Source organism: Cinclus cinclus, chromosome 15, assembly GCF_963662255.1.
Source record: "Cinclus cinclus chromosome 15, bCinCin1.1, whole genome shotgun sequence".
Taxonomy (NCBI): domain Eukaryota; kingdom Metazoa; phylum Chordata; class Aves; order Passeriformes; family Cinclidae; genus Cinclus; species Cinclus cinclus.
The window spans coordinates 7511076-7535860 of record NC_085060.1 but is presented as its reverse complement, the minus strand read 5'-3'; the positions used below and the strand labels follow the sequence as shown (position 1 = coordinate 7535860).

At 51.4% G+C, this 24785-nt stretch overlaps 2 protein-coding genes across 4 annotated transcripts in view; one reads left to right on the top strand and one right to left on the bottom strand.

The window, feature by feature from the left end:
* Positions 1 to 15074, bottom strand: part of OPHN1 (oligophrenin 1) — a 50265-nt gene extending 35191 nt beyond the window's left edge. For all 3 annotated transcript variants that reach the window (XM_062502866.1, XM_062502867.1, XM_062502868.1), the window contains exons 1-2: positions 14921 to 15074; positions 530 to 625 (exon numbers count right to left, since the gene is read on the bottom strand). In XM_062502866.1, coding sequence (XP_062358850.1) covers positions 530 to 625; positions 14921 to 15074 — 250 coding nt within the window. The remainder of the gene's footprint in view (positions 1 to 529; positions 626 to 14920) is intronic.
* A 417-nt stretch (positions 15075 to 15491) lies between these two features.
* YIPF6 (Yip1 domain family member 6) lies at positions 15492 to 21015 on the top strand. Its single transcript, XM_062502713.1, has 7 exons — positions 15492 to 15575; positions 16387 to 16515; positions 17051 to 17129; positions 17480 to 17522; positions 18204 to 18329; positions 18424 to 18581; positions 19239 to 21015. The coding sequence occupies exons 1-7, from the start codon at positions 15537 to 15539 to the stop codon at positions 19355 to 19357; spliced, it is 693 nt and encodes a 230-aa protein (XP_062358697.1). The 5' UTR covers positions 15492 to 15536; the 3' UTR covers positions 19358 to 21015.
* The last annotated feature ends 3770 nt before the right edge of the window (positions 21016 to 24785 follow it).

Genomic DNA, 24785 nt, shown 5'->3' with positions numbered 1-24785 from the left:
AGCTCAGCCCCCTGGGCCATAGATGCTGAGTGACTCCCAGAGCTGTGCTGGGGGAGGGCAGGGATGTAACACAGCTCCAGGATCACTAATCCCCAAACAGATGTGCAGGGAGCAGCCCTGCAAGGCTGCCCAGGGCACAGACAGCCATTGTTTTCCATTTGAGACACATCCAGTAGCCCCTTTCTCAGCAGTTTGCAGCCTGGTGCCTTTGCAGGGCAGCGTGGGGCAGTTTGTTCCTGCAAGGCCTTTCCAGCACAGGACCTGCTGGGCTCCACTGCAGCACTGGGAAGAGGGGCTGGCACTGGCGGCATGGAGCAAGCCTGGAGCCATGGAAAACCTCTGCAAATTATCCGATGAATTGGGAATGTGAAACTCGACCCGTGACTGTTCACCTTCATAAAATAAGCTCTGGAAGAGCTGCCTGGCACCCAGCTCCTGAGGCTGCTTAAAAACCATCAGGCAGGCTGATTCCTAGAGAGGGAAACTGCTCCAGTTACTGGAAGTCAGCTTCAAAAAGCAGAGAACTCACCAATATTGATCTCATCATCTGTTAGTGTGTCACCGATGAAGTCGAACTGGAAGGACTGCAGAGTCTGGGAGAACTTCTGCACCGCTGAGGAGTATCCTGGAAAAAGGACAGAGCAATCAGCTGGGGGTTTCTGCAATTGTTCTACAGAGGCTGCATGTCTTAGCAATTTATCCTGAATGGAACAAGACCACAGGAAGGCAGTTATGAAAATCCATATGCATTGGGAATTTCAGCCCTGAAGAAAATGCTACACTAATAACCCTCAGAGGCTGCAGAGAGCATTGGATTTGGGTTTTCTCTCTCTCTGAAAAAGCTTCTGCAGCACTAATGGATGCACCACACGGTACAAGAATTGATCAATGGCCTTGTGTCCAGCCACATACAGGAAGGGACATTGACACACTTCCCTGCAGGAAAACATTCAGGAGATACACAGGGCTCTGCATGCACCAGCACAGCTCCTTGGAGCACAGGGGCTGTCAGACAGGCTGGCCACTGTTCACAGGAATTGTTTCTTATTTTGGGAGAAAAATCTGTGGAGTCAGAAAATAAATGTGAGGAAAAAGGCAGGACTAAAAATAACCATCTCTCTGTGGGGACATGCACACAGACAGGCCCTGAGGGAAGGACAGTGCCACAGAGCACAGAGCTGAGCCAGGGGGCCCAGCTGGGCTTGCCTGGGCACCCACAGATGGCCCTGGGACCTGCTGCTCCTGCTGGTGAGGAATAGTCTGGGCTGGAAGCAGAGAAATTGCCTGATGTTTTCTGTGGCTCAGTCCAAACTATTTTTGGACCTTCCAGAGAAGTTTCTGGCCCAAAGGATGCTTTGTGTCTTTGCACCCTGTGTGGCTGCAGGATGTGGCTGGATGGGGTCTCCTGGCACTGGCAGAGGGGCCCTGGGACATGACAGTGACACCACAACAGTGCCTAACCCAGGGCCAGCAGGGGCAGATTGACCACATCATCCCACACAAAGCTACAATTCCTGAGATACAAACAGAAGGAGGCTGCACTTGCCTGATCACAGAGAGTAGGATGTAGGCAACAAAAAGAAAAGCAAAGGAATAATGTTAGACTCTGATTTACATTACTACTTTCCCTAATCTGGGACTCCAGCTATAGGCACAGTCCCAGGCTGGACTCCTTTGTCATGCACAGAGATGGCACTTTCAGAAATTAATGAAATTAAAAATGAGGAAGATGTGATGGTACAGACAACAACCAGCTCCCACCACTGCTTTGCGAAACCAGCACCATGATTCTTATATATAGGAACTGGGTGTACACGGATGGGTTTTTTTTATTTGAAAATAAAACTTAGAGCTGTGGTGGTAATCATGGGATGTTCTGAAATGCTGCTGTAAAGGGGAGAGAAAAATTGGACAACATTGATATAAATGTTGGGGAAAATAAATCATGTGGCCTGTGTGGGATACCAGCAGGTCCCCAGATTGCCCTCCTTTCCCTGTCCCCAGGTCAGGAGCTCCTGATCCTGCCCTAGGTCCCTGGGCAGGAAGGGGTAGGGGCACTGTGGGGTCTCAAGTACTGGCTCAGAGTACAGCCCCTGCTTCTCCCTCAAAAGCCTCGTTCAGCAGCTCCCTTCCATGGGTCAAACTTTTGCTCCTGAATGGGCAGATTCAGGCCTGAATGTCATTATTTAGCCCCAGCTGCCAGGGGCTGGAGCATGTAAATGGTGAACTCTCGCACAGAACGTCATTGACTTGATGGAAAACCTCAGCAAATAATTCCCCCTCAGTCCCCCAGTGCTCACTCGGGCCAGGCCGGAGGCTCATTCAGCCCTTGTTCAGGGGAATCTTTGTTCATCCCCCTGCAAATCCCCAACATCACCCCTGATGCTGCTGTGGCCTCATCCAGCCCCTCCACTTCTGCTGGTCAAAGGTGATTTTCAGTCCCTCCCTCCAAACAATCCTCCCAGCCCAGTGTGTATCCTTGAGCCCCTCTGAAAGCAGCAGCACCCCCAGCCAGCATCCGTCTCTCTGTCTGTCCATCTGTCCCCTCCATGAGTGCTGGCTGGGGGCAGATGACAAGGCACCATGGCTCCAGTGTACCCATGAGCCAGGAGCAAGGCAGCACACACAGTGGTAGTACCTAGCAGGGACAGAGGGTCTCCATGTGCCGTGTGTCCCTGTCAGCCCAGAGGAGAAGGAGGGAGAGAGGGAGAGGGGGTGTGAGCCCGTACCATACGTGTCTGGCAGGCTCTGGAGGAGCTCTTAATGGAAATCAGGCTTCTCCAGACCAACACAACTCGACTCCCACACGTAGCAAGCCTTGGCTGAACATCGGCTCCTGACAGAGCTCCTGTGTGCATGCACAGGACAGCATCACGACTGCTGTGGCACTGCCACAGCTCTGGGGTGTGACTGGGACACAGCACGGGCTGACTGACTGCTGGCACCATGGGACAGTTCTGGGGTGTGACTGGGACACAGCATGGGCTGACTGACTGCTGGAACCATGGGAACAGAGGATGTCCCCACTCGGGGGCTGTGTCCCTGCAGGGCCCAGCACAGAGAATTGGTGTCAGTGCTCACAGACACTCAGTGGGATGTTGCCACTTCCCTCGATGACACCTGCCTGGCAGTGTGGTGACACCAGCGATGGGGCAGGGCAGCAGGGCTGGGGAGAAAGGGATAAGCCATGGCCACAGGAAAGAGGCTTGACCACAGGAAGGAGCCAGCAGGAAGAGATTTGCTGTGTGGAAAAACAGGGCTGCATCCCATGCTGGGAGAGGTATGTCCATATTCTCCCTTGTTCTGTCAGAAATGTTTTCCCCCCAGTACAAACTCTCAGGTGCCAAAGGCTCCTGCTCTGCACCCCCAGAGCCTGCCAGCAGGGAAAGGAGGCTGCAGGGCCTGTCCTGCTCCCCCAGCACCAGGATCCAAGGATCAAGGAACAATGTCATGCTCCAAGATGGAATATCCCTGTGAACAGCACACCAAGGCTCAGCAGTACCCCAAAGACCCTGCCAGCTCAGCCTGTTTCCATGGAAACACACCAAAATGAATTTGATCAAGAATCCTCAAGGACTCCTCTCCCTTCCAGCATCAGGAAGCAATGCCAAGTTTCACCATTTGTGGTTACAATAATTTACTCCTCTAGTCAAAATGAAGTTACATCCCCGCACAGAGTGGTTCCAGCCGGGCTGCAGGAGCACCAGGAGCAGGGAGCACCAGTGCCAGCCTCAGGAGGCACAGAGAACTCGGGGCTGTATTTATGTGTGGATAAACACACCTCCAGAACCAGCAGCTCAGGAGGGATGTGCTTCACAGCTTGCTCAGTAAGGACCTATGATTGTCATGTCAACCTTTGACAGCAACCACAGGTAACCAAAAAACACAAACAAAAAAGTGCTGCTACTGCTGTAAAAGCCACAGGTTTTTGACAGAATACAAACACAACCAGAGCCCCAAACCAGGCTGTGCTACTGCTTTTTCCTTCAGTGCTTAGAATTTAAACCAGAAAGAAACCATCACCACAGGAGAGATCCACAGGGAAACAGACACGACCAGAGAATGGGGCACAGCAGTGCTGCCTGAGGGTCTGCAATGCTCAAGGTGTCACAGGTGCACATCCTTAATTAGCTTTACTAATTGCAACCCAGTCTGTGTGACTGCACTGGTCCTCTGTTCCCAAAAGAGGAAACCATGTCCCTGAGCACAAAGAAATAGAAGTGGCTGTGACAACCAAGTGGTGACAGCTATGGGGACCAGCAGGACCTCTGAGCCAGGACAGGAGGGCCCTGCCTGGGCTGTCTCATTTAACACCACAGGGACGCAATGGGACATTGGGTGTGACACAGTTGCAAAGAACAGGCTGACTTTTAGAAATAAACACTTTGAAAACCAACATCTCCAATTGTGCATGAGAGTAGGTGTAGAGGGTACACATCACCCCAGCACAGCACCCTCACGCCCATTATCCACACCCAAATAGCCTTTGTTTATGAGACACTCGGTGGCTGTGCAGCAGCTGGCATACACAGCACCATTCTGCTCCTTCCTAGGAAACAGCCAGGTGGGAATTGCTGCTTCTTCAGAAGCTAAGGGGAAGAGCAAGCAGTGAGCTCAGCAGCTCTTTGGCTAATCTCCATCACATACAGCTCCCAGGCCATCATCACACTGCAAATCAAGGAGGAAAAAACAAAATAAAAATACTGCCCCCCTACCTCATCATCTTTGCAATCACTGGCCAGTGACACCTCCAGTGCAAAGGCAGTCCTGAGTTTAATCTGATCCAGCTGAAGGCATGAACAGCTGAGCAGTGACGGGGCTGCAGTATCCCTGTCCTGTTCCTGGGAAGGGATGGGATGTCCTAGCCCACACTGGAAGGTGGGAAGTGACTTTCACTGGTCTCCCTGCCTGCACCTACACATGGGCAGCTCGGGGAAGAGCAGCCAGCAGAGATTTCCATGGGGGAAAAAGCAATTCCTGAGGTTCTGCATCCGCCTGACCCACAGATTGCAGTGCCAGAGCACCTCAGTCACAGCTTCAGCAACCCATGAATAAAAACCATAAGGAATCCATAGGGAAAACACAGCCCAGGTTTGACTGTGACAGTGCAAATAACCAGAGCAAAGCTAAGCAGGAGCTCCATCTTTGTATTTTGCTTTCTTCTTCTCCAGCTTGAAAACAGAGCTATCAAAGCTGGCCACACACTTTCAAATAAGCAAACCAAAGAAAATAAAAGTTCCCTCTGCCCTTAAACAAGAGCATTTTAAGACACAGAAATGTTCAGGTTAGGATCTGAACCCTCGAAATCCATTTTTATCAGGGAAATTGTGCAAGACTCTGACACACAACAGCTGAGGACACACCTACATTTCCTACCAGTGGTCCCTATGGATGATTTTCTCCCTGGTGAAGAGTTGTGCATATGTACAGCATGAGAAATGCCACTTTTCCCAGCATGCAGAGAGACGGCTGTGATTCCTGAGGGGAAAAATAATGTGCCCATTGTAACCAACTCCCGCCAAAGAATTCCTCAGGGAGTTGCATCACTAAGGAGATGGAGCTGATCACCATCACCACCCTGGGGACAAGGTTCTGGACACAGTGCCCAACCCACTGCTTCCTGGGAATTCTCTGTCCTTGAAGCAGAGTTTTAGGAGCCAACACACAAAGTAAGTGGCCAGACTCTGCTCTGAGCTGTTGGATTTGAACTGTGTGTACTACCTGCATGAAGTCCCCAGTCTCTGTCACACAAAAATACCTCAGCCTGGAAAGCCATGAGCTTCCCCCTCTGAGCCCAGATGTGCCATCAGGGTCAGGAGTAACAAGCCCTGACTCATGGAACACTCCCAAATACAGCTGGTCAAACACAGAAACAGGTTGATTTTCTCAGATGAGGATAAAAAAATAACCTTCTGGTCAGCCTTCTAGGTAGTCCCAAATCCACACAGGATCCTGCAAGGAATCCAGCCCTCCTGATGCTGCACAGAGGAGAGATGCTCACCACAAGGGAATTACAGAGCAGCCCAGGACAGGCAGTGTCTGGCATTGACCCAGGGCAAGCCGTCCGCAAGTGCCCCTGAAGGCTCTGTGGGGACTCAGAAATCCTGACACATTGGACAAAGGCCATTTTTCCCACACTGACACGGGTTTTCCACTTGCCAGGAGTAAGAGGCTAGTGTGAACTGCTAAAAATAACTTGCTATATTTAGCTGTGCTTTACAAATCTCTTGTAAAGGAATTTACTGGATGTCTCACACTCTCTCACACATTTACCTCTCCTAATCAGCCCTTCATTGAGTTGTTCATAAGCTGCTGCTTCCCTCTCACAGCCAGTCCAGCCCAGGCTCCAGGCACAAGAGCAGGGCTGTGCTCCCAGTAAAAAGACATTTCTAAGTGCCTCTCCCTAACCAGTGACCTTTTGCTCTGCAAGCTGGTTACCTGCCCTCTGGACCATCACCTCCACTCACATGTCCCCCTCCCACTCTCCCCCCACCCTCCACAGTTTCTATTTCCTGTCCTAAACTCAATCTTTTATTCTCATTAATTCTTCTCCTTGCTCAGCCAGCCTTGTGGAAAGTGTCCAAACGAGCTTGACGGGCTTCTTATTTACTGTTAAATTAAAAACCCAAGAGAGGAATGGTTCACACTTATCATAAAATTCTCATGCCTGTTTTATCTCCCTCATTGCCTGAAGGAAACCGGCTCTGCTGAACCTGCCATGCTCCAGAAGAACTGCCAAAGGTTACGAAGCTGCACCTCAAAGCTCAAGGCAGTAAAACACACAGAGGAGCTTTCCTGGATGCCTGGAGCACAAGGAGATCATGAGTCTCCTCACAAGCAGCTTGGAAGTTTGGTAACATATCAGCCCAAAACCCCAACCAAAACACGAAAAGACCAAGCAAGACTGGAAGGACAACAAAGTTTTGGGGTATATTGGCCTGTTTTGGAGAAAACTGGGAGTGAGTGATGTGGGATGCATCCTTCTGGGAGAAGGATGCACTCTCACCCTCTCTTGGATTAAGTTATCCAGCATCTTCTTTCCAAGACCTCCGCAGATCCATTGATGAGAAAGAGAATCATGCAGCAGAGCCACATTTCAAGGCAAAGACATGGAACACACCATTCTCCCAGTGAAACTGGCTTGTACTGGTTTCCTAGAGAGCAGCACTTTGGGCTTTGTGTTTAATATTTTTATAAGGGACAGTCTGTCAGATGAATATTTTTTTAATGATTTTTGGTTGTGAAACACAAGGGCAGCACAGGATGCTGCAGAACAGCCTCCTGCCTGGCCCAGCTTAGCCAGGGAATCCCCACCCTCCCCACAGCAGCAAAACTCCTGCTGGCATTAGCACTTTCCTTAGTGCTCCTCAGGATGAGCCATGGGCAAAACTGCACTTTGGAAGCCTGAATTTCTCAGAGAATAGTTTTTTCCCATTTAGCATTTTGTTGGCCTTTCAAATCAATCTTGCAACCCTGCAAAGCTGGAGGAGTTGCTTCAGCAAAACTGGAAAGAGACACAGGGCAGCCAGCCCAGAACACGTGGCCAACTGAAATGGAAGTTAAGAAAAGATGAGCGGGCTTAGAAATCGGCAAAATGAGTGGTGAAATGTGCAGTAAGAAATAATGCAACTGTTTTTTAAACAAATACTCCCGGGGTCGCAGAGGCAGAGAAGAGTCACAAAGGAGGAAACGCCATCACAGCTCTTTGGTTCACCACAGACCAAGCCCAACCATGGGCCACACCTGCAGGAATTCCAGTCTACCTGGTGTCCCAATCCGACTGTCAGCACACCAGGGAATTGCTCATCACTGCCCTGCAGCACAGTGAACCTGGGAACAGGAGGGAGAGCCACATCTGGGGTACAGTGCCCAGCTCCAGCTGCTGCTGCAAGTGGTGGCCAGTTCCTGTGCTGGGCAGCCAGCAGCTCCCAAACCCCACGTGGGAGGCTCCAAGGATGGCAGCACCCAGCAGCTTTCCTGAGAACTCCCAACACAGAGGCTGCTGGATGCCTGCCCCTGCAGCAGAGATGGCCAGGTGAGTCATGGGGATGGCAGTGCCAGCTGAGCTGTGGCACTCTGGGGCTGGAAGCCAAGCAGTTGGCCAGCTGGAAGCAGGCTGAGCCTGGCAGGTGGCTCTGGCTGCTGCACCTATTTATACACCTGTTTACATCACTGTCCCACAGAAGCCAGTCACTGCCTTCAGAATACCAGCCTGGGGACAAGTCCTCGGGCTGGGGAATAAAGGAGAGACTCTTAGAAAAATTAAACCACACAAAGCTGAGCCGTGGAAAACAAATGGATTTTCCCGTCCCGTGGGAGGAGTGAGCTGTCAGGGAGGGGCAGCAGCCGCTTTCCCAGGGGTATCAGGAGAGGGGGGCAGAGCTGCAGAAATGCCTGCAGAGCTGCCTGCAGTGCTCCAGGCCAGCAGAACCCCCAGCTCCGAGAGCAGCCGAGCAAGATTTTGGCACGATGCTCTGGCGTGAGCAGCAGGAGAGGGCGTGCTCCAAGATCCGCGGCTCCCCGCTGCACAGGCAGGACGGACACGGGGAAAACAAACATGAAAACAACGGACTCTTATCCGGGTTAGAGCACGAGCAATCCCCACAGAGACATCTCATGATCTGCGGAGCCCTCCCATGCATCTTCCCCCTTCGCAGGCAGGGCAGGTTCCGACGGGCGAGGGAGCCGCGCTCGCTCCAAGCACGGATGATTTCAGAGTTTCCTTCGATAAGGGCGCAGCGGGGCTGGGCAGGGGCCAGCTGAGTCACACAGCACGCCAGGGAGGGATCGCCGCCGGCTCTACCAGCGGTTCGAAGCGGTTCGGTGCGGGGAGGAACGCGCATCCCTCCTGGTCCAGGCTGGGGGACGATGCCAGCGTGGAGGTGGCGTGTCCTGCACCAGCTGGCACCTCCCGGGAGACTCCTGGGAACCCTCAACCGGACCGGCACTGGGGCAGCCTGACCTGCGGAGCACACTTAGGGGGCTTTGCTAAGAGCTACCCCCACTCCGGACACCTTTGCAAGGATTTGGGGGTCTGGCGCTGTGCTTCCACCGCAAAGGGTCCCCAGCTGCTCTGCAAGTCATCAGTTCATCCTGTGATGGAACAGGAACAGATTGTGTCCCTTGTTCTCCATTCTCACATTTACAAGGTTTAGTAACATTAATAAATCTGTTTCGTTTAAAACATTCCCAAAAAAGCAGGTTTGGCTGGAGGAACAGTATAAAAAGGAGAGAGAACAGACTGAGACAGCAACTAACTTTTGGGCTGTACTTATATTTAGACATTATCTCAGGCTATTCTAGTGCTCTTATCATTACTTGAACAACTCATGACCAGACGTTCACCTGCATGGAGAATTTGGTGACAAGAAAGGACATGGGGCAAGGGGCAATGTTTGAATGTGTTCCAGGAGAAAACAGCCAGCACAGCCTGGAATCGCCGCTCCCAGTGGAGCGGCTCAGCCAGCGGCACTGAGGAGGCTGTGAGACACAAAACAGGCCAATGGGGACAACCCACCATCCCCAGAACAAAAATAACAAGGTTCCAAAAGCTTTCTAATTCACAGGTGTCAGAGCCTCAGACAGAATTTTTACGTTTAATGCTGAGTAAGGAAAATTAGCTGCTGCCTCCTGAGCTTCTCCAGCAGTTCCAAAGCTCATGCATTTTGGTGCTCAGTACCTGTAAATGGTGCTGATTGTTTTCTATGAACCCACAGTTCTCCAGACATCTGTGTTCCTGCCAGACAATGCTACACAGCAGTGCTCTGGACACCACAGCAGTACCTGCCCCTCTGTCCCTGGAGAATGGCCCAATCTGGCACTGCAGGCCAGATCCATGGCTGGGCAGCCAGGGATCAGTGCCAGAGCCACGTTGTATGGGCAGGAGGATTCAGCATGGCCAGGATGTGCCACAGGTGTCTGGCTATGCATGGCAGAACAGAGCAGGCACATCACTGTCATTCCACAGAGCCAGGCTGGCACCCAGCAGGACAGAAGCCACCTGTGAAAAGCCTGGGGGCAAGCATGGGAAGCCACATCTGTAGTTACCAGTGTGCCACCAACAGCATTAGGAAATAAAATATTCCAACAATACCTCGAGAAAAAAGCCAGAAAAGCTGAGTCTTCATACAGTGACTCAAGAGGAAACTCTTAGGTCAGCAGCAGTGCTGCTGGGAGCTGTGGGCTGTGAGACACACAGAACATGGATAACACCCACATCCTCCCAGGGAAGGAGCCAGAAAAGGCAGTAGAAGATGGATGAAAAGCTCTCTTCATGCCTCATGTGGAGAACAAGAAAAAAATATCCTTACACACATGAAAATTACTTCACCTCTTGTCCCCTTGTGCCGCTGTACGCAGGCGAGTCCTTGGGAAGGGTATCTGGGCTGGAAAAAGCCATCACAAAATAGTGAACGCTGGTTGTTTAAGCTGGACCAAGGCTGCTCCACAGACCTCCCACCAACCCCTGAGCTGGCAGGGACAGGGCTGGCTTTGTGCTGTTGCCAGTCACCCCTGCCCACATTCCTGCCCTGGGCTTCCTAAAAGAAACCAAGCCCTGGGCACACCTGGGCATGGATGGAGCAGCGATAACCAGCAGAAGTTCCCAGGGGGGAGGCTGGGGAGCTCAGGACTGCAGCAGGGAGGGAGTGAGGGACACAGAGCCGGGCCTGGGGCCATCATGGCACAGCCAAACCATCCTGTGCCCAGCTTGGCGACTCAGCCACCGGCAAAGCAAACCCAACAGCAACAACTTGCCCAGCCAGAGAGCTGCTCTAGGGGGAGCAAAACCCAGCAAACACATCCCAGAGGCCTGGAACAGGGGGTGGGATCTGCCTCGCAGCTGGATCTGGTAGATGCTGTGCCGGCTCCTTGTCTCTCCTGCCTGCACTGAGGATATGGCTCTGACATTGGGGGTGAGTTGGCTTTGGGGTGGGTTTTTGTTCTTTTTCAGCTATTGTGTTCTCTGGTTAAAGCATGTCTGGTTTAGATTTGCACTAAATGAGGCCCTAGTCCCGTGCTCAGAGCTTGCAGCCCAGGAGCAGGAGCTGCTCCATCAGCAGCTGTTGGCTGCAGAGACCCTCTGTGCCCACCTGTGCTGAGGATGCTCCCAGGGAGAGCTGGGGTCTGGATATGGGTGTTATGTCTTTTGAGACAGTTAGAGCTGGGAAGTCAGGAGACAATTTTACAAGTTACCAGCAGTAACTGGTGCCCTTACTGCCTGAAATCCTCAGCAAGGATGAGGAAGACCAGCAAGGAGCCAACAAGTACAAGAAATCACATTATTGCTGGAAGAGAGTGATGTATTTTCTGGCAAGTCATTTCCCCCCTGCTCCATACTGGAGCATGGCTAAGCTGTCTTTGTGGGACAGGACACTGTCACTGCAGCACCTCAATGCCCAGCTGTGCCTCCCAGCAAAGCTGATGCTTGGCTGGACAGCTGCAGCCTCTCCTGGTATGGGACTGACTCCTTCTTACCCATTTTCCAGAGGAGCTTTAGGGTTGCTTGGACACAGGATCTGTCTGTACTGCAGGAACAGATTCCAGCCACTGTCCCCACACCCTTCCCATGAACCAGGACATGGGGTTTTGGGGAACTGGGCAGACAGGCCACTCTGGGTGGCTTCAATCCCATTAAAATAACCTGATCCAAAGCCACGCTGCTTCCCACACTCCACAGCATGAAAGCCCCAGGCATCACATCCAACAACAGCACAGAAACCTGCCCAGAACAGGTCTGCCATGATGAGGGACACAGGAGTTCCCTCAGGGGACATGCCAGCTCCCACACACAGCGCTGCAGGACCTGCAGGGATGATGATGATGGTGAGACCTTCCCTGGTCCCCAGGAACCCTATTTGTGGGGGAAAGCTCACCCAGTCCCTACACATTCCTTTACCATGTTATCCTTCAGAATGAAGTGCTCACAGTAGCGGGGGAGGCTGGGAACTGCCAGCACAGTCCCAGGCACTCTGCAGAGCTCCACGCTGGACAGAAATCAAGTGTAAAACCCCATACACAACATTTGCATGAGAACTCACAGCTCTTCGAGCTTCAAAGCACAACTTTTACCATCACAGCACTCACAGGTACTAATGAGGAAAGCCTCCGTCTGACATTTCTCCAACTCCATTTGATATTTAATTGGGAGAGAAGATCAAAGACCATGGGAAATAGGTGGTTCTGCATTATCATACACACAGCAGAGCACAGTGAGCATGAGAGATTAAAGAAACCCACACTGAAGCACAGAAAGAAACTGCTGTAAAGCAGACATTCTTATGGCCATAGTGATGCCATGGAGTCACAACTTCAGACACCCCAGTGGCCTACAGCATGTGCCCTGAGTGAGGCTCCTCTGTCACACCAGTGCTAGCCATGGTGAGCTCTGGGCATGGACAAGCTGCTGTTGGAGCTAAATCCCCAGTGTCCACATCAGGTCCTGATCCTGGCTAGCACAAGGGGATGGGCACCACCATGAAGAGAGACACACCTCCCAGTCCTTCTCCTTTCCTGACCAGGGACAGGCCATGGTGGTCTCAGCACTGCCAGTGCCACGTGTGTGACCAGCATCATCATTTGGCACTGCCAGTGACTCTCCATTCTCCTGGCATGAAAAACAAGGGACGCAGCCAACTTTACAACAAAAATAATCTCCATTTCTGACTCAAAGTATTATTTTCTATTATTGGCTTTCACACCCAAGACTGTTACAAATGAACAATATTATTCTCTACTTTAATCTGTTTAATTCCCCACTTGGCAATTCCAAATACTTTGTCCCCTTATGGTGTCCCATGTAGATGTGACTACTTAGCTGTTGGGGGGCTGTCAGTCAACAAGAGAAAGTACCACACTCAAAGGCAGCACTGGTATGGCTGTGACTGCAGTATGATCCTTCCCAGGATATGGTGGGCTGCAGGAAGAGCTTTACTCCTGGAATTCAATTTTTTCCAGCTAGTGACACATCAGTTGGGTGGAGGGAATGCAACCAGTTTCTCTAAATCCATGAAAGTCCAAAGGAGTTTAAAGCCCCCTAAAACCCCCCTCCTCATTCAGGTAACTTGGCCTTGGACACTTCCAGGGATGGGGCAGCTACAGCTTCTCTGGGCAACCACTGTTAGTGCCTCACCACCCGAATAGGGAAGAATTTCTCCCCATTATCCCATCTAACTCTGCTCTCTTTCAGTTTGAAGGCATTCCCCATTGTCCTGTCACCCCATCCCTTGTCCAAATTCCCTCTCCACCTTTCTTGTAGGCCCCTTCAGGTACTTCACCCTCCATCCTCACTGGATCTCACTCTCCTGATGGGATCACCACCACTTTTGCATCCCAGCAGCTGAGGGCACCTCTACCCTGCCCTGTCAAGGGGCAGAGATGGATTGTCAGCCGTGGACACTGCCAGCTGGTCCTGGTGAGGCCACGGCCAGTGAGTACCCCAGATTCCCACCCACAGCTCCAAATGGCTAGGATTCAGAGATATATCTATTCTTTCAAGTTATCTGTTAACTAAACACAGGGAACTGAAGGAAGCCAGGAGAGGATTGCCCCTAGCACCTCCCTGGCAGCCTGCTGGATCAGCTACAAAAACACCCCACAGGATTTCAGCAAAGAAATTCTCAGCCCTGGGGGCTCTCAGTGCTGTCTGGGTGTGCTCTGCTTTCTTCTGCTTCTGCCCTTCCTCCCTGGCCAGTCTCCCTGGGCCGGGTCTTGCTGACCCAGCAAAATCCCTCACATCCCTGTGCATTACAAACACTGAAAAGGGAAATGGTTTTGAACAAAGTGATGAAGGAAAGCATTTCCATTAGCAAGCAGATTTGTTTTAATCCCTCTGATTTCCATTTTGTTGGGGTATTGTTTTTTGCCCTGGACTGTGCAGAGATTTGGGGTTTTGTACCCATGTTAGGTCTCACAGCCCTGTGACGTCGACAGTTTCAGTCACACCAGCTTTTGTCTCTGCTGCTTCCAGATGGGCAAACACGGGCTATTCCAGCCCTGGCCTTGATAACAAGGAAGCTCTGAATTATTCTGAACAAAAGGGCAGCAGCTAAACCTATTAACACCAACTGAAACCAACCAGCTGGCAGGAAAACCATGTGTGACCAGCGTGGATTGTCTGTGTCCCTCCACTGCCCCCATGGATGCTCTGTTGGCCTGGCCTGGATTCTACTGCATTGATAACAGCAGAGAACCATGAAATCATTTGGATTGGAAAACACCTTTAAGATCATGGAGTCCAGGAAGGCGTAGGAAATGACACAGGGAAGGTGCATATGAAGGTGTATCCACAGCTGCGGGGAGGGAAAACAAATCTAAGCAGTCAGAAGGTCACTGTCAAACACGTGGTGGTTTCAGGTGACACAACCTGGCCCAGGTGCTCTGGTGATCTGTCAGCACTTCTGAACAGGTGACTCCCGCAAAGTCAACATTGGAATCGACATGTCACCGGCAAAAATGCTCACCGTGATCTGAAGAACGACAGAACACCGACAACAAAAGGAGAACTGAGAGCAGGGCGCTGGGGGGTCGCTCTCATGCTCACGGTGTTCCCTAAGGTCAGGAGATGCCCAGCGATGAACCCGCCACGCTCCCCCCGCGCTCGGGGGATGCAGAAGAACGGAGCAGGGATCACTGTCCCCAAACCAGCATACACACATGCTGGGAAGGCTCGGCCGGTCCCGCCGTCGGTGTCAACCCAACGGGTCTCGGGATCGGGCGTAGAGAGAGCTGCGGGTGGCACTGCAGGGACAGGGACACGCCGGAGGTGGCGGCCGCTGCCCGGGGAACGCCAGCCCTCCCCGGAGCGATGCAGGGCACGGGCCCCAAGCGGCTCCAGCACGGGGCTGCAGCCGATGCTTAGGGAACGGGACACACCCCAGTGACCGGCCGAGCCCTGCCCGGACCCCCGCCCCGGCCCGCTCACCGCGGATGGCGGCGATGAGCGCGTTGCCGTCCTTGATCACCTCCTTGATGAACTTGTTGGTTCGCTCCAGCTCCTGCTCGTAGCACTTGAGGCGCTCTCGGAAGTCGGGGCTGTCCAGGTAGCAGTCGCTGAACTCCAGCGGTGGGTGCCCCATAGCCACGGCTCGGCCCGGCCGGGCCCGGCTCCCCCGCGCTGCGCCTACCGAACGCTGCTACCGCCGCCGCCGCCGCCCCGGGCGCCCCGCGCCGCCGGCATCCCGCGGGCCCGCCCCGCCCGCCCGGCCCCGCCCGCCGCTCCCCGCCCGCTCCCGCTGCCGCGCCTCAGCCGAGGGACCCCCGCCCGCCCTCTCTCCGTGCTTCCGGCCGCGCCGCTGCCGCCGGGAGGTGTAGTCCGGGATGAGCCGCCCGGGGTCGCTCCGCTCCGCACGGTGCGGGGCGCGCTCCGCTCCGCTCCGGGCGCTACCGCCGCCCCGCGCGCCGCTCTGACTGCGCCCCCTGCCGGCGGGGCGGGGGCGGCACCGCCCGCACGCGTTGCCATGGACGCGCCGGCGGTGACGCGTGACGCTGCGGAGCGCGGTGATGACGTCAGAGGCCTCCACGTCGCCGGGGCGGCAAAGATGGCGGCGGCCGAGGGGAGCGGGGCTGGGGGGACCCTGGTGAGTGCGGCCGGGGCGGCCCTGGGGGAGGTTGGGGAGGTCAGGAGGGAAACCGGGAAGGCCGGACTGCGGGCGGGTCGCGGATGTTCGGGCCTCCCTCTCTCCCTGAGCAGGGCCACGCTGTCGGTCAAAGTTAGAGGTGCCGGGCAAAGGCGGAGTGGGGTCTGGAGGCCTGCGCGGGCGGCGGGTCGTCCGAAGGGCTTGGACGGGCAAAGAGGCCGAGGACAGGGGCAAGGAAGGCAACAGGAAAAGAAGAGGCAAAAGGAACAGGGTCAGGCGCAGAGCCGGGGAGCCGCCGGCCTCTGCCGTGCCGTCCCTACCCCGCCTGCCCCAGTCTTTGCCGTAGAACCTGTCGGGCTGTGCCCCCTGTTTGTCTCCGGGCATCCCAGAGCTTTCTTCGCCGGCAGGCGGGAAGGGCATCAGCCCGGCTAAGCCTGATCGCTGAGTAGCCTCGGTGTGTGTCCGGGCCGGGGGTGTCCGTGTCCCCGGGGCTGTTCAATGCGAGTACTCGGAGCTGTGCAGCCCTCAGGCATCACCTCCCTTAAAACACAGCTTTTTACTTCTTTCAGTTACTGCTGCCGGAACAAAGCACAGAGGGCGGGTTCTGGGGGTGGCAGGGAACAGGCTCACACACACCTGCTCAGCTCTGCAGGCCATGACCTGCTCACATCGGGCAGTGACAGCCGGGCCCTGCTGCAGAACCTTTTATTTACTGTATCCCTGAATTCTTAGCAGCTCTGTCCATCCCCAACCCTTCTGAGGTGCACACGAGCATGTTTGTGTTTGTTTCTAAATGTTTGTTTCCATTCAGTTCCCAGGTCTGGCAGATGTGTCAATATCCCAGGATATTCCAGTGGAGGGGGAGATCACTGTCCCTGTGGGATCTCACTCTCCTGATGAGGATTACTCCACGCTGGATGAGCCAGTCAAGGATACCATTGTGAGTCTGAGCCTGTGGCTGGGGTAAAAATCAGGTTTTTTGGTGTCTTTGGCAGCTGTTGTACAAAACCTTGTTTTTGCACAGCTCTGCTCAACCTGCACTTCAGAGTGGATTGTTGTAGAACTCATCATGTAAAACAGATTCCTGTGGGTCAAAAAGTGTCTGTGGCCCAAAGTTTCTGTGTGATTCTGAAATCAATGTGAGGGCAGAGGCCTCAGTGGGAGCTTGTGAGACACTCCACTGACTGAAGGTGTTTTTCATTTATTTTACTTTCCTAGAGGAGCAAACAAATTGTTGGTTACATTCTGGTGTTATTAAAAGATAGAATATTGTGGTTGTTAAAGAGAAGGATGTGATGCTGTGGTTGTTAAGGAATGTAGGAAAAGCAGTCATTGTTTGTTGAAGAGGGTGCTACAGAATTTCTCGTGTTGGGTCCTCTCCTGATCTGCCATCCATATTCCTTTACTTCTGTCTCATTGCTTTAGCTGGGAGCTGTAATTTTTGTGAGGGATAGATGAAAGTGTTTTTGTTTCAGATGAGGGACCTGAAGGCTGTTGGGAAGAAGTTTGTCCATGTCATGTATCCCAGGAAGAGCAGCGCACTCCTCAGGGACTGTAAGTGCTGGGGCCCTCCTGACCTCCAGAGGAGAGGCAGAATCCAGTGGGACAGGGATTCAGGAATGCTGAACATCCTGAGCAGCAGAGCTGACAGCTGGGGTGTCACCAGGGCTCTGTGACAGGGTGGTGTGGGCCAGGACGAGTAGAACTGGGAGCTTTAGCAACTGGTGCATCTCGAATGAATTTTATTACAGATTGTGATGTAAGATGCTGAATAAGAAAATTGTAATGTAGTGAGATGTGGAAAATGGTACCTGGGGAGTAGGGCAGGAGGCTTTGTCACTCCCAGGAAAGCAGAACTGAGATGGTTCTGTGACTTTTGTGATGTGTTTTTCTTCTCCCTGCAGGGGATCTGTGGGGCCCATTGGTGCTGTGTGTCTCCCTGGCTCTGTGAGTATTCTGAGGGAATTGTAGCCCGGTGCATGAGGGAAATGAGAGGTTAAAAATTACTAATTAGTGTGTTAAGATCAATTTCATCTGATTCCTCTCTGTGTTGTGCAATCACTGCTTAGTTGGGTTCTCTGATAAAATGTGTTTGTGATACTTCAAGCCCATTAGCACCTCCTGTTCCTGAATTTAGGATTTAAGGATGAACTCTTCCTGGTCCTCTGGCTTAGGAATGATTTTGCTGAAGGTGTCTCAAGCTGTCCTGATTCAGCTGTGGTGCTTGCATCCTGTAGTTATTCCAAGGTTTCTCTGAGGCAGGTTTGTCCAATCACACACTACCCTGCTGCTTTGACAAGTAAAAAAACTTCAGTACTCTAATTTCCATCTCTGCCTATTATCCATGGCTTGATTGCCTTCTGAATGCTTTCACAGCCCTCAAAACAGGGAAACAAATGGACTGGAATCACCTCAGTTGAGCCACAACCATTTTCCTTTCCCGTGCAAAACTTAGGATATCATGAAAATATAAAATGGATGAAAAACTATGTGCCTGCAGCATAACTAGGGGTCAGTGTTGGGGCTCCTGCTCTGGCACCTACTCCAGTCTGGGAAAACTCCATCAGTGCTGATGCCTCCATCTGTCTGTTCCCCACTGCAGCTGTTTCTCCCTGTTCCCCACTCCAGGATGCTGCAGGGTGGCTCTGCAGACAGCAAGGATGATGGAGGGCCCCAGTTTGCCGAGGTGTTTGTCATCATCTGGTTTGGGGCCGTTGTCATCACGCTCAACTCAAAGCTTCTGGGAGGGACCATGTGAGTGCGGGTTTGTTCCGGGGCAGTTCACACTCTCTCTATGCATGGAGTTCTGGCCTGACTGCTGTTTTCCTGTTGGTGTCTCCCTGTGCAGCTCCTTCTTCCAGAGCCTGTGTGTGCTGGGGTACTGCGTGATGCCGCTGACCGTGGCCATGCTGGTGTGCAGGCTGGTGCTGCTGGCAGGCGCAGGCACTGTCAGCTTTATCATCCGCCTCATCGTGGTGGGGGCCATGTTCGGCTGGTCCACCTTGGGTGAGTCCCTCACCTGTGCCCTGTGCTTGGGGAGCTTGATCCCTGTTCATTCCCTTGGGCAAAACCAAGGGATGCTCTAGTCCAAGGTGTCCCTGGGCTGCTGAGGGGCTGTAGAAATAGTTCAGAGGTTCAGCCTCTGACTCTGGTCCTGGTGATCTCCATGGCCATATGGAAATTGCCTTGGGCAGCAGGATGATTTAGTATTGAACTCTGTGAGGCTGTTTGGTGGTTTATTCTATGATTATGTTATAAATACTGTTAGAAAATGCTGATTTTGTAGAGATGCATTTGCACTATTTCTCCTGTATCTTCTTTCTTCTCTGTATCTCTAAGTCTGGCTGTCATTGTACAGTGTTAATCAGCATTTATGGCCAGGCTGGTCAGGGCTTGGAGCAACCTGGGCTAGTGGAAGATGTCCCTGTGGCAGGGGGTGGAACTGGATATCCCTTCCAAGCCAAACCATGCTGTGATTTCATGATTCTATGACTTGTCATTCTATATGATAAAGGAAGTTTCATTTGGTGATTACAGCCTGTTGGTTCAGGCAGTGCTTTCTTTTTCAACACAGTTGCACTATTACAGATCCTCACTGCAATTTGCTCCATGCAGTGGGGGCTGTGAGGGTGCTCCTGCTCCAGGTGTTTTGTGTCTCTGCAGCATCCACGGCATTCCTGGCAGACAGCCAACCCCCCAACCGCAAGGCTCTTGTCGTGTACCCCATCTTCCTCTTCTACTTCGTCATCAGCTGGATGATCCTGACCTTCACCCCCCAGTGAGCACCATCCCGGGGGACTGGTACACAGACTGGACTTTCTCATGGACGCTGCAGTGAATCCTTGGCTTTATCTCTTTATAATTTATATATAGGGATCCTGTAAAAAGGCAAGTTGTGGGATAAAGCCAGAGAGCTGCAAAAAGTGCTCATTTGTGTGTCCCTCTTTGTGAAAGATACTGAGGTCAAGCTGCTGAGTGGTTTATTTAGCCCTGTTCTCTACTGGTGTTAAATAAACGATGGCCACCGGGACAAGGATTGTTCCATCTGAGGAGAGAGCAGGAGACCCTGGATTTTCAAGCTTTTGGGAGTTGAAATTTGCACGACTTGGCAGATTTCCTGCCTGTGCTTGGATTCTCACTGAAGATAAAAATGCCTTATCAAACCATAGAACTTCACTGCAGTGATTTGTGGAGAGCACAGAGATGTATCTGACTCCTTTTCATTCCCTTGTAGAGTGGTGGGATGCACACCCAGGGCATTGTGGGACTGGGGTTTTCCCAGGAAAGGAGAGTTCAGTCAAAACTCAGCTGGGTCCCTTTGCAGGGAATTGGAGCTGGTGGCAGGGAGTTGCTTTTTCCTATGTCCATGTGTTGTGTGTATCCATCCCTTCGTGTGGCTGGAAAGAGGGTTCCAGCTTGGTGCCTTCAGCACTGCATCCATGAGGAGATTGTGGGCTCACTGCAAGTTCCAGACCTGTGACCACAGGGAAAAAAGCTGAGAGTCCTGCAGAAATACTGAGACTGATTTGTAGCAGAGACTGGGCTCTCACTCTGCTTTTGGGAAGGGAAAATTCCCTGGAAAATACCATGAATGTGTATGTATGATAAAAACAAAGGGTTCTGTGCAGGAAATTGAGCACAGGAATTTCCTGTGTAGGAAATTTGCTGCACAGGCTGTTTGGGTCTGAAAAACCATACCGGGGCTTGGGCCCCAAAGTGTTAAAACAGCTTGAAGGAAGGGAAGTAAATGGTACTAGAGGTGTTGGCTGCTCTGAAGCAGAATGTGAATTCTGCTCTCACCTGCCTCTGTGTCACTGTTCCTTTGGTTGTTCATGGGGACAGCAAAGAAATGTCTGCAAATGTGCATTTTGTTTCCTTGTACATCCTATGAGATGTCTGACACTGTTTCTGTGGGTTGTTTTGTGGGGTTTTAATTTTGCTTAATACTTTAATAAAAGGGAGGGGGCTCTTCCAGTCACTGGAGGTTCATCGTGTACTCCTCCTGGGTACAGGTGTGCAAGAGTCAGGTGTATTTTAGCACAGACATTGGGAGCTGGGACTTGCTTTTGGGAACTCCAGAAATTATTCCTGTTGTCTGTTATTCTCAGCAATCCAGGAAATATCTGAGGTGAAAAAGCTGCTGTAAAATGTCCTTTTTCCTACATTTATGCAGACAGACTGGAAACGAGGTCTGTGGGTTCTGCTGAGGTGTGAATGTGTCCAATTTCTAATAATATGTGCAAGAGCAGTCTGTGCTGTAAACACTGGCAGTGGGTGGGAGTTGGGATGAAAATTGCTGAATTTCAGATTAAAAGTGCATTTTTGCATTCGTGGGTAATGAGCTGCTGTGTGTGGCACCAGGGGGCTGGAGGGGAGCTGTGGTGGTTCGTAGACATGGGAACCATGGAAAGGGGAATTTTTAAGCTTTCATTAAATTATTGCTGGTATGGAATGTGGTGGTTTTTTTTTTAAGTGTGCAGTTTTTTATTAATTTAAATGTTAGTTTAGCTTTTTGAAGCTGAAAAAAGGTATTCAAGGGAAGTGGATGGTAAAACTGTTGATGGCTATGGTGGGATTCCTTGAGCCAAATTTTTCTGTGCAGCAAGAATTTAACCACACTTTCAAAGAAATCCTTGGTTTCTCTCTGGGTCTTGTGACTTGAGCTGCTGTTCTATCTGAAGGATAATTGGAGGAACATTTAATTGGCCCAGTAATATTTTGAAATTTTTTCATGACTTCAGAAAGTCAAAAAGTGGTGTTTGTTCCTCAGCCACGCCTGGAGGTCCTGCAGAGCCCCTGCTGTGACAGAACCAGTTGTCCCTTGGCAATAGGGACATGGCCAAAGCCAACAGGACATGGGCACGTGAAACAACCAAACCATTTTGGTTCAGGGAAACAGAATGCTGCGAGCTTGTTTGATACTTGCAGATGCCTAGAATTAATGCAGCTGACTGATGGTACTTTAAAGTGCTGGTGTCACCTGTGGGTGCTGAGTGTTCCCTGAATATCCCTCATCCTGTCCAACCACGTGTGCAGCACATCCCTCACAAGGGCTCTGCAGGGGAGTGATCCCTGTCACCATAACAGAGGTTTAATTTGTGCTGAGGTGGTTAATTGGTGGTTAATCCTCTCTGCCATTTGTGTAGGAGTTCTTAGCATATGATATGCCCTGTTGGCAGAGCAGTAAGAGAAAAATCTGTGCTGCCACTGACAGCAGTCTGAGGCCTCCTGTTGAAAGCAGGAACAGCAGGTTCCAGGGTTATCAGATGACTTGGTTGGGGCCAGACCTGACATCTTGGGCCATGGTCTGTATTCTCTGCTACTGTGTGAGCTACAGGGATCATAGCACTTTGGCTGTGTGTTGATCACAGGGGACCTTGATCACAGTTTCCCTCCATCTTCCTCCCTTCCTGCTGACTTTACCATAAAATCAATGGAACTTTCCAGCTCACCTTCTTTTCTGATATAACAGGACAATACTCCATATCTTTTCACATCATAACACACCCACTTAGCCTTACAACAATGAAGTAGTTTGTTCTGGGCAAAGTTCAGGTGTGCAGGAAATCAAGTCATTTAAAGTGTCTGAGAAGGAACAAAGAGAAAAAACTCCCTTAAATTATGACACCTTCCTCATCCTCTATCACAAATCCTTTTACCTACTATCAGTTTTATCTGTTACTGGTTTGTTGTTACAAACACACCCCTAAGATAAAACTGATCTATTAATAGCTTTTACTATGGAAAATTTTGGAGGTCAAGATATTAGTAACAACTTTCCCATTCTTCTCTGATTAGACAAGTCACTGGTGGAAAACATCATCATCATCGTTGAATTGTCATAGAATGGTTTGGGTTGGAAGGAATCTTAGAGATCATCTTGATCCAATCTTCCTGCCATGGGCAGGGACACCTTCCACTTGTCCAGATTGCTCAGAACCCCATCCAACCTGGCCTGGAACACTTCCAGGGATAGGGCAGACACAGCTTCTCAGCCTCTTCCACCCTCATAGGGAAGAATTTTTTCCCAGTATCTAATCTACCCCTGTCCTGTATCAGTGTGAAGCCACCCCCTTTGTCTTATCACAGCTGTCATCGGGGAGATTTTTCTGCAGATGTTTCGTGTCTTATTCGTGTAGAGTTAGACTGATGCAGTGGTGCAGAGACTGAGCTAGTGCTGGAAGAAGAAAACTTCTCATTTCAGTAATTACAGGACTTGATCTGCTCTGGGACAGAAATGGAATATGAGCCTGCACTAACAGTTTCCCAGCAGCACTCTTTCAAGCTGAAGTGGGAGCGGCAGGAGCGGAGCAGTTTTGGAAGCAGAACCAGGTTGGACCGGGATCGGAGCGGGATCGGAGCCGGACTGGACCGGGATTGGAGCGGGGTCGGAGGGGGATTGGAGCGGGGTCGGAGTGGGATTGGAGCGGGGTCGGAGCGGGATTAGACCGGGATTGGAGCGGGGTCGGAGCGGGATTGGAGCGGGGTCGGAGCGGGATTAGACCGGGATTGGAGCGGGATTAGACCGGGATTGGAGCGGGATTAGACCGGGATTGGAGCGGGGTCGGAGCGGGATTAGACCGGGATTGGAGCGGGATTAGACCGGGATTGGAGCGGGGTCGGAGCGGGCGCCTTGCTGATCGCGGGTCCGCCAGGGGGCGCTGTGCTCCCGCCGGCCTCGGGAATCGCAAACTGCGGATGGACGAAAACCATGGAATTAATTAACCCGCTGTCCCTGCTGCCCCTTGGGTGCCAGTCCAACACTGCAGCTGCGGTCTGTAGGATTTTCTCCCAGGGACTTGCTCAGGACGCGGTGGAAGGGGGTGCTCTCCTGGTTACAGCCACCGCAGCTCGGGAAGAGCTTTGCCCCGGCAGGACTCTTGTCCAGCTGATACCTAAGTTTGCCTGTAAAACAGGAATAATTGGAAAGCCTAATAATACCTGGAAGAAATGGCTGTGGATCTGCATTTCCTTACAAATTGTTTCCAGGATATTCTATATCCTCCAAGTCTAACTTTAGTTATCGCAGAAGCATTTTGAGGTAGGACCTTATTAACTGTTGGTGCAATACTTATTTTAAAATTGTGGGCTGAATGCCTGATAAAAGAGTTTGACATTATCTTTTGTTTTGAAAGCTGGTATAAAATTTTAGTCAGGTTCCCCAATTTATCTCTTTAAAATACTGTTTAGTTGATTTTCAGAGTAATTTATGTTTTAGCACACGTTTTGCATCAACTCTTCTATTTTCTATATAAAGAGCTGGGGTCTTTGTTCAATCTCTGAACAGTCTGTGGAACCTACATGTGGAATCAAATTAACTTCCAAGAATATCCATGTAAAAGCAGGTGGCATGAGCTTTTCTTTTTCTTTACTTCTTGTGAAGCCAGTGACCTGGTTAACAGTCATCCAGATGCCTCCAGACGAAGTCAATGTTGTCATAGCATAATTTAAATTCTTCCATTTATTGCCCAAAAGAATCACCCATGTGTCTTCATAACTTTGATGCAGTGAAAGATGTGGTTTTCTTTGCCTTGTTATACATACTAGTAAAGAACCATTATTCCTATCCCTATATCTTTGTCTGAGAGTCCCCTTAATTTCAAAATTATACTAATTCAGAGAGAGAGGATTTTACTTTCTCAATTTCAAGGTAGGGCCCTGCTTTTCCCTAGCAGACACCTATCTTTCAGACTGGGACAATAATGAAGTGAGAACCATGGGCTTATGTAACTGCATGAAAGATGATCTATTGCTCTACAGTGACACTCAGGTGGAAACAGGAGCGGGGCATCTGAGCATTCTCTGGGGAAGCATCACGCGAGGGGGAATTTGTGCTGTGCTGGGACAGGAGGAGGGGGAGAATGATGGGCATTGTGTGGCAGCAGCAGGAAGTTTGGGCTGCAGGACATTCTGCCTGAGCTGCTGCCCTACAATCAGCGGGCGTGTCCCCAGGGCTTCGGACCTGGCACCGCATCCACTGAGCTCCTGACAGTGCGGGAACTCACCTGGCTGGTGTCAGATTTCCACTGGGAATTGGCAGCATTCTGGGCTTTCACTGTGGTCACCAGCAGTGGAAAATACCACTGGACATCTCCATTTCCTGCTGCTGGGAAGAAGCAATGAAGCGAGTCGAGAAGTTCTGGTTTCTCTTTCCCCTGGTGGATTTTTTAATTTCATTCCATACTACAGAGGCAATTTCTGTGATGGCCT

Bases quoted from the DNA above. Each gene is read 5' to 3' on its own strand.
- YIPF6 (XM_062502713.1), top strand. From the start codon at position 15,537: ATGGCGGCGGCCGAGGGGAGCGGGGCTGGGGGGACCCTG. The intron at 18,330-18,423 runs GTGAGTGCGGGT...CTCCCTGTGCAG, and splicing joins AAGCTTCTGGGAGGGACCAT to CTCCTTCTTCCAGAGCCTGT. The intron at 18,582-19,238 runs GTGAGTCCCTCA...GTGTCTCTGCAG, and splicing joins GTTCGGCTGGTCCACCTTGG to CATCCACGGCATTCCTGGCA.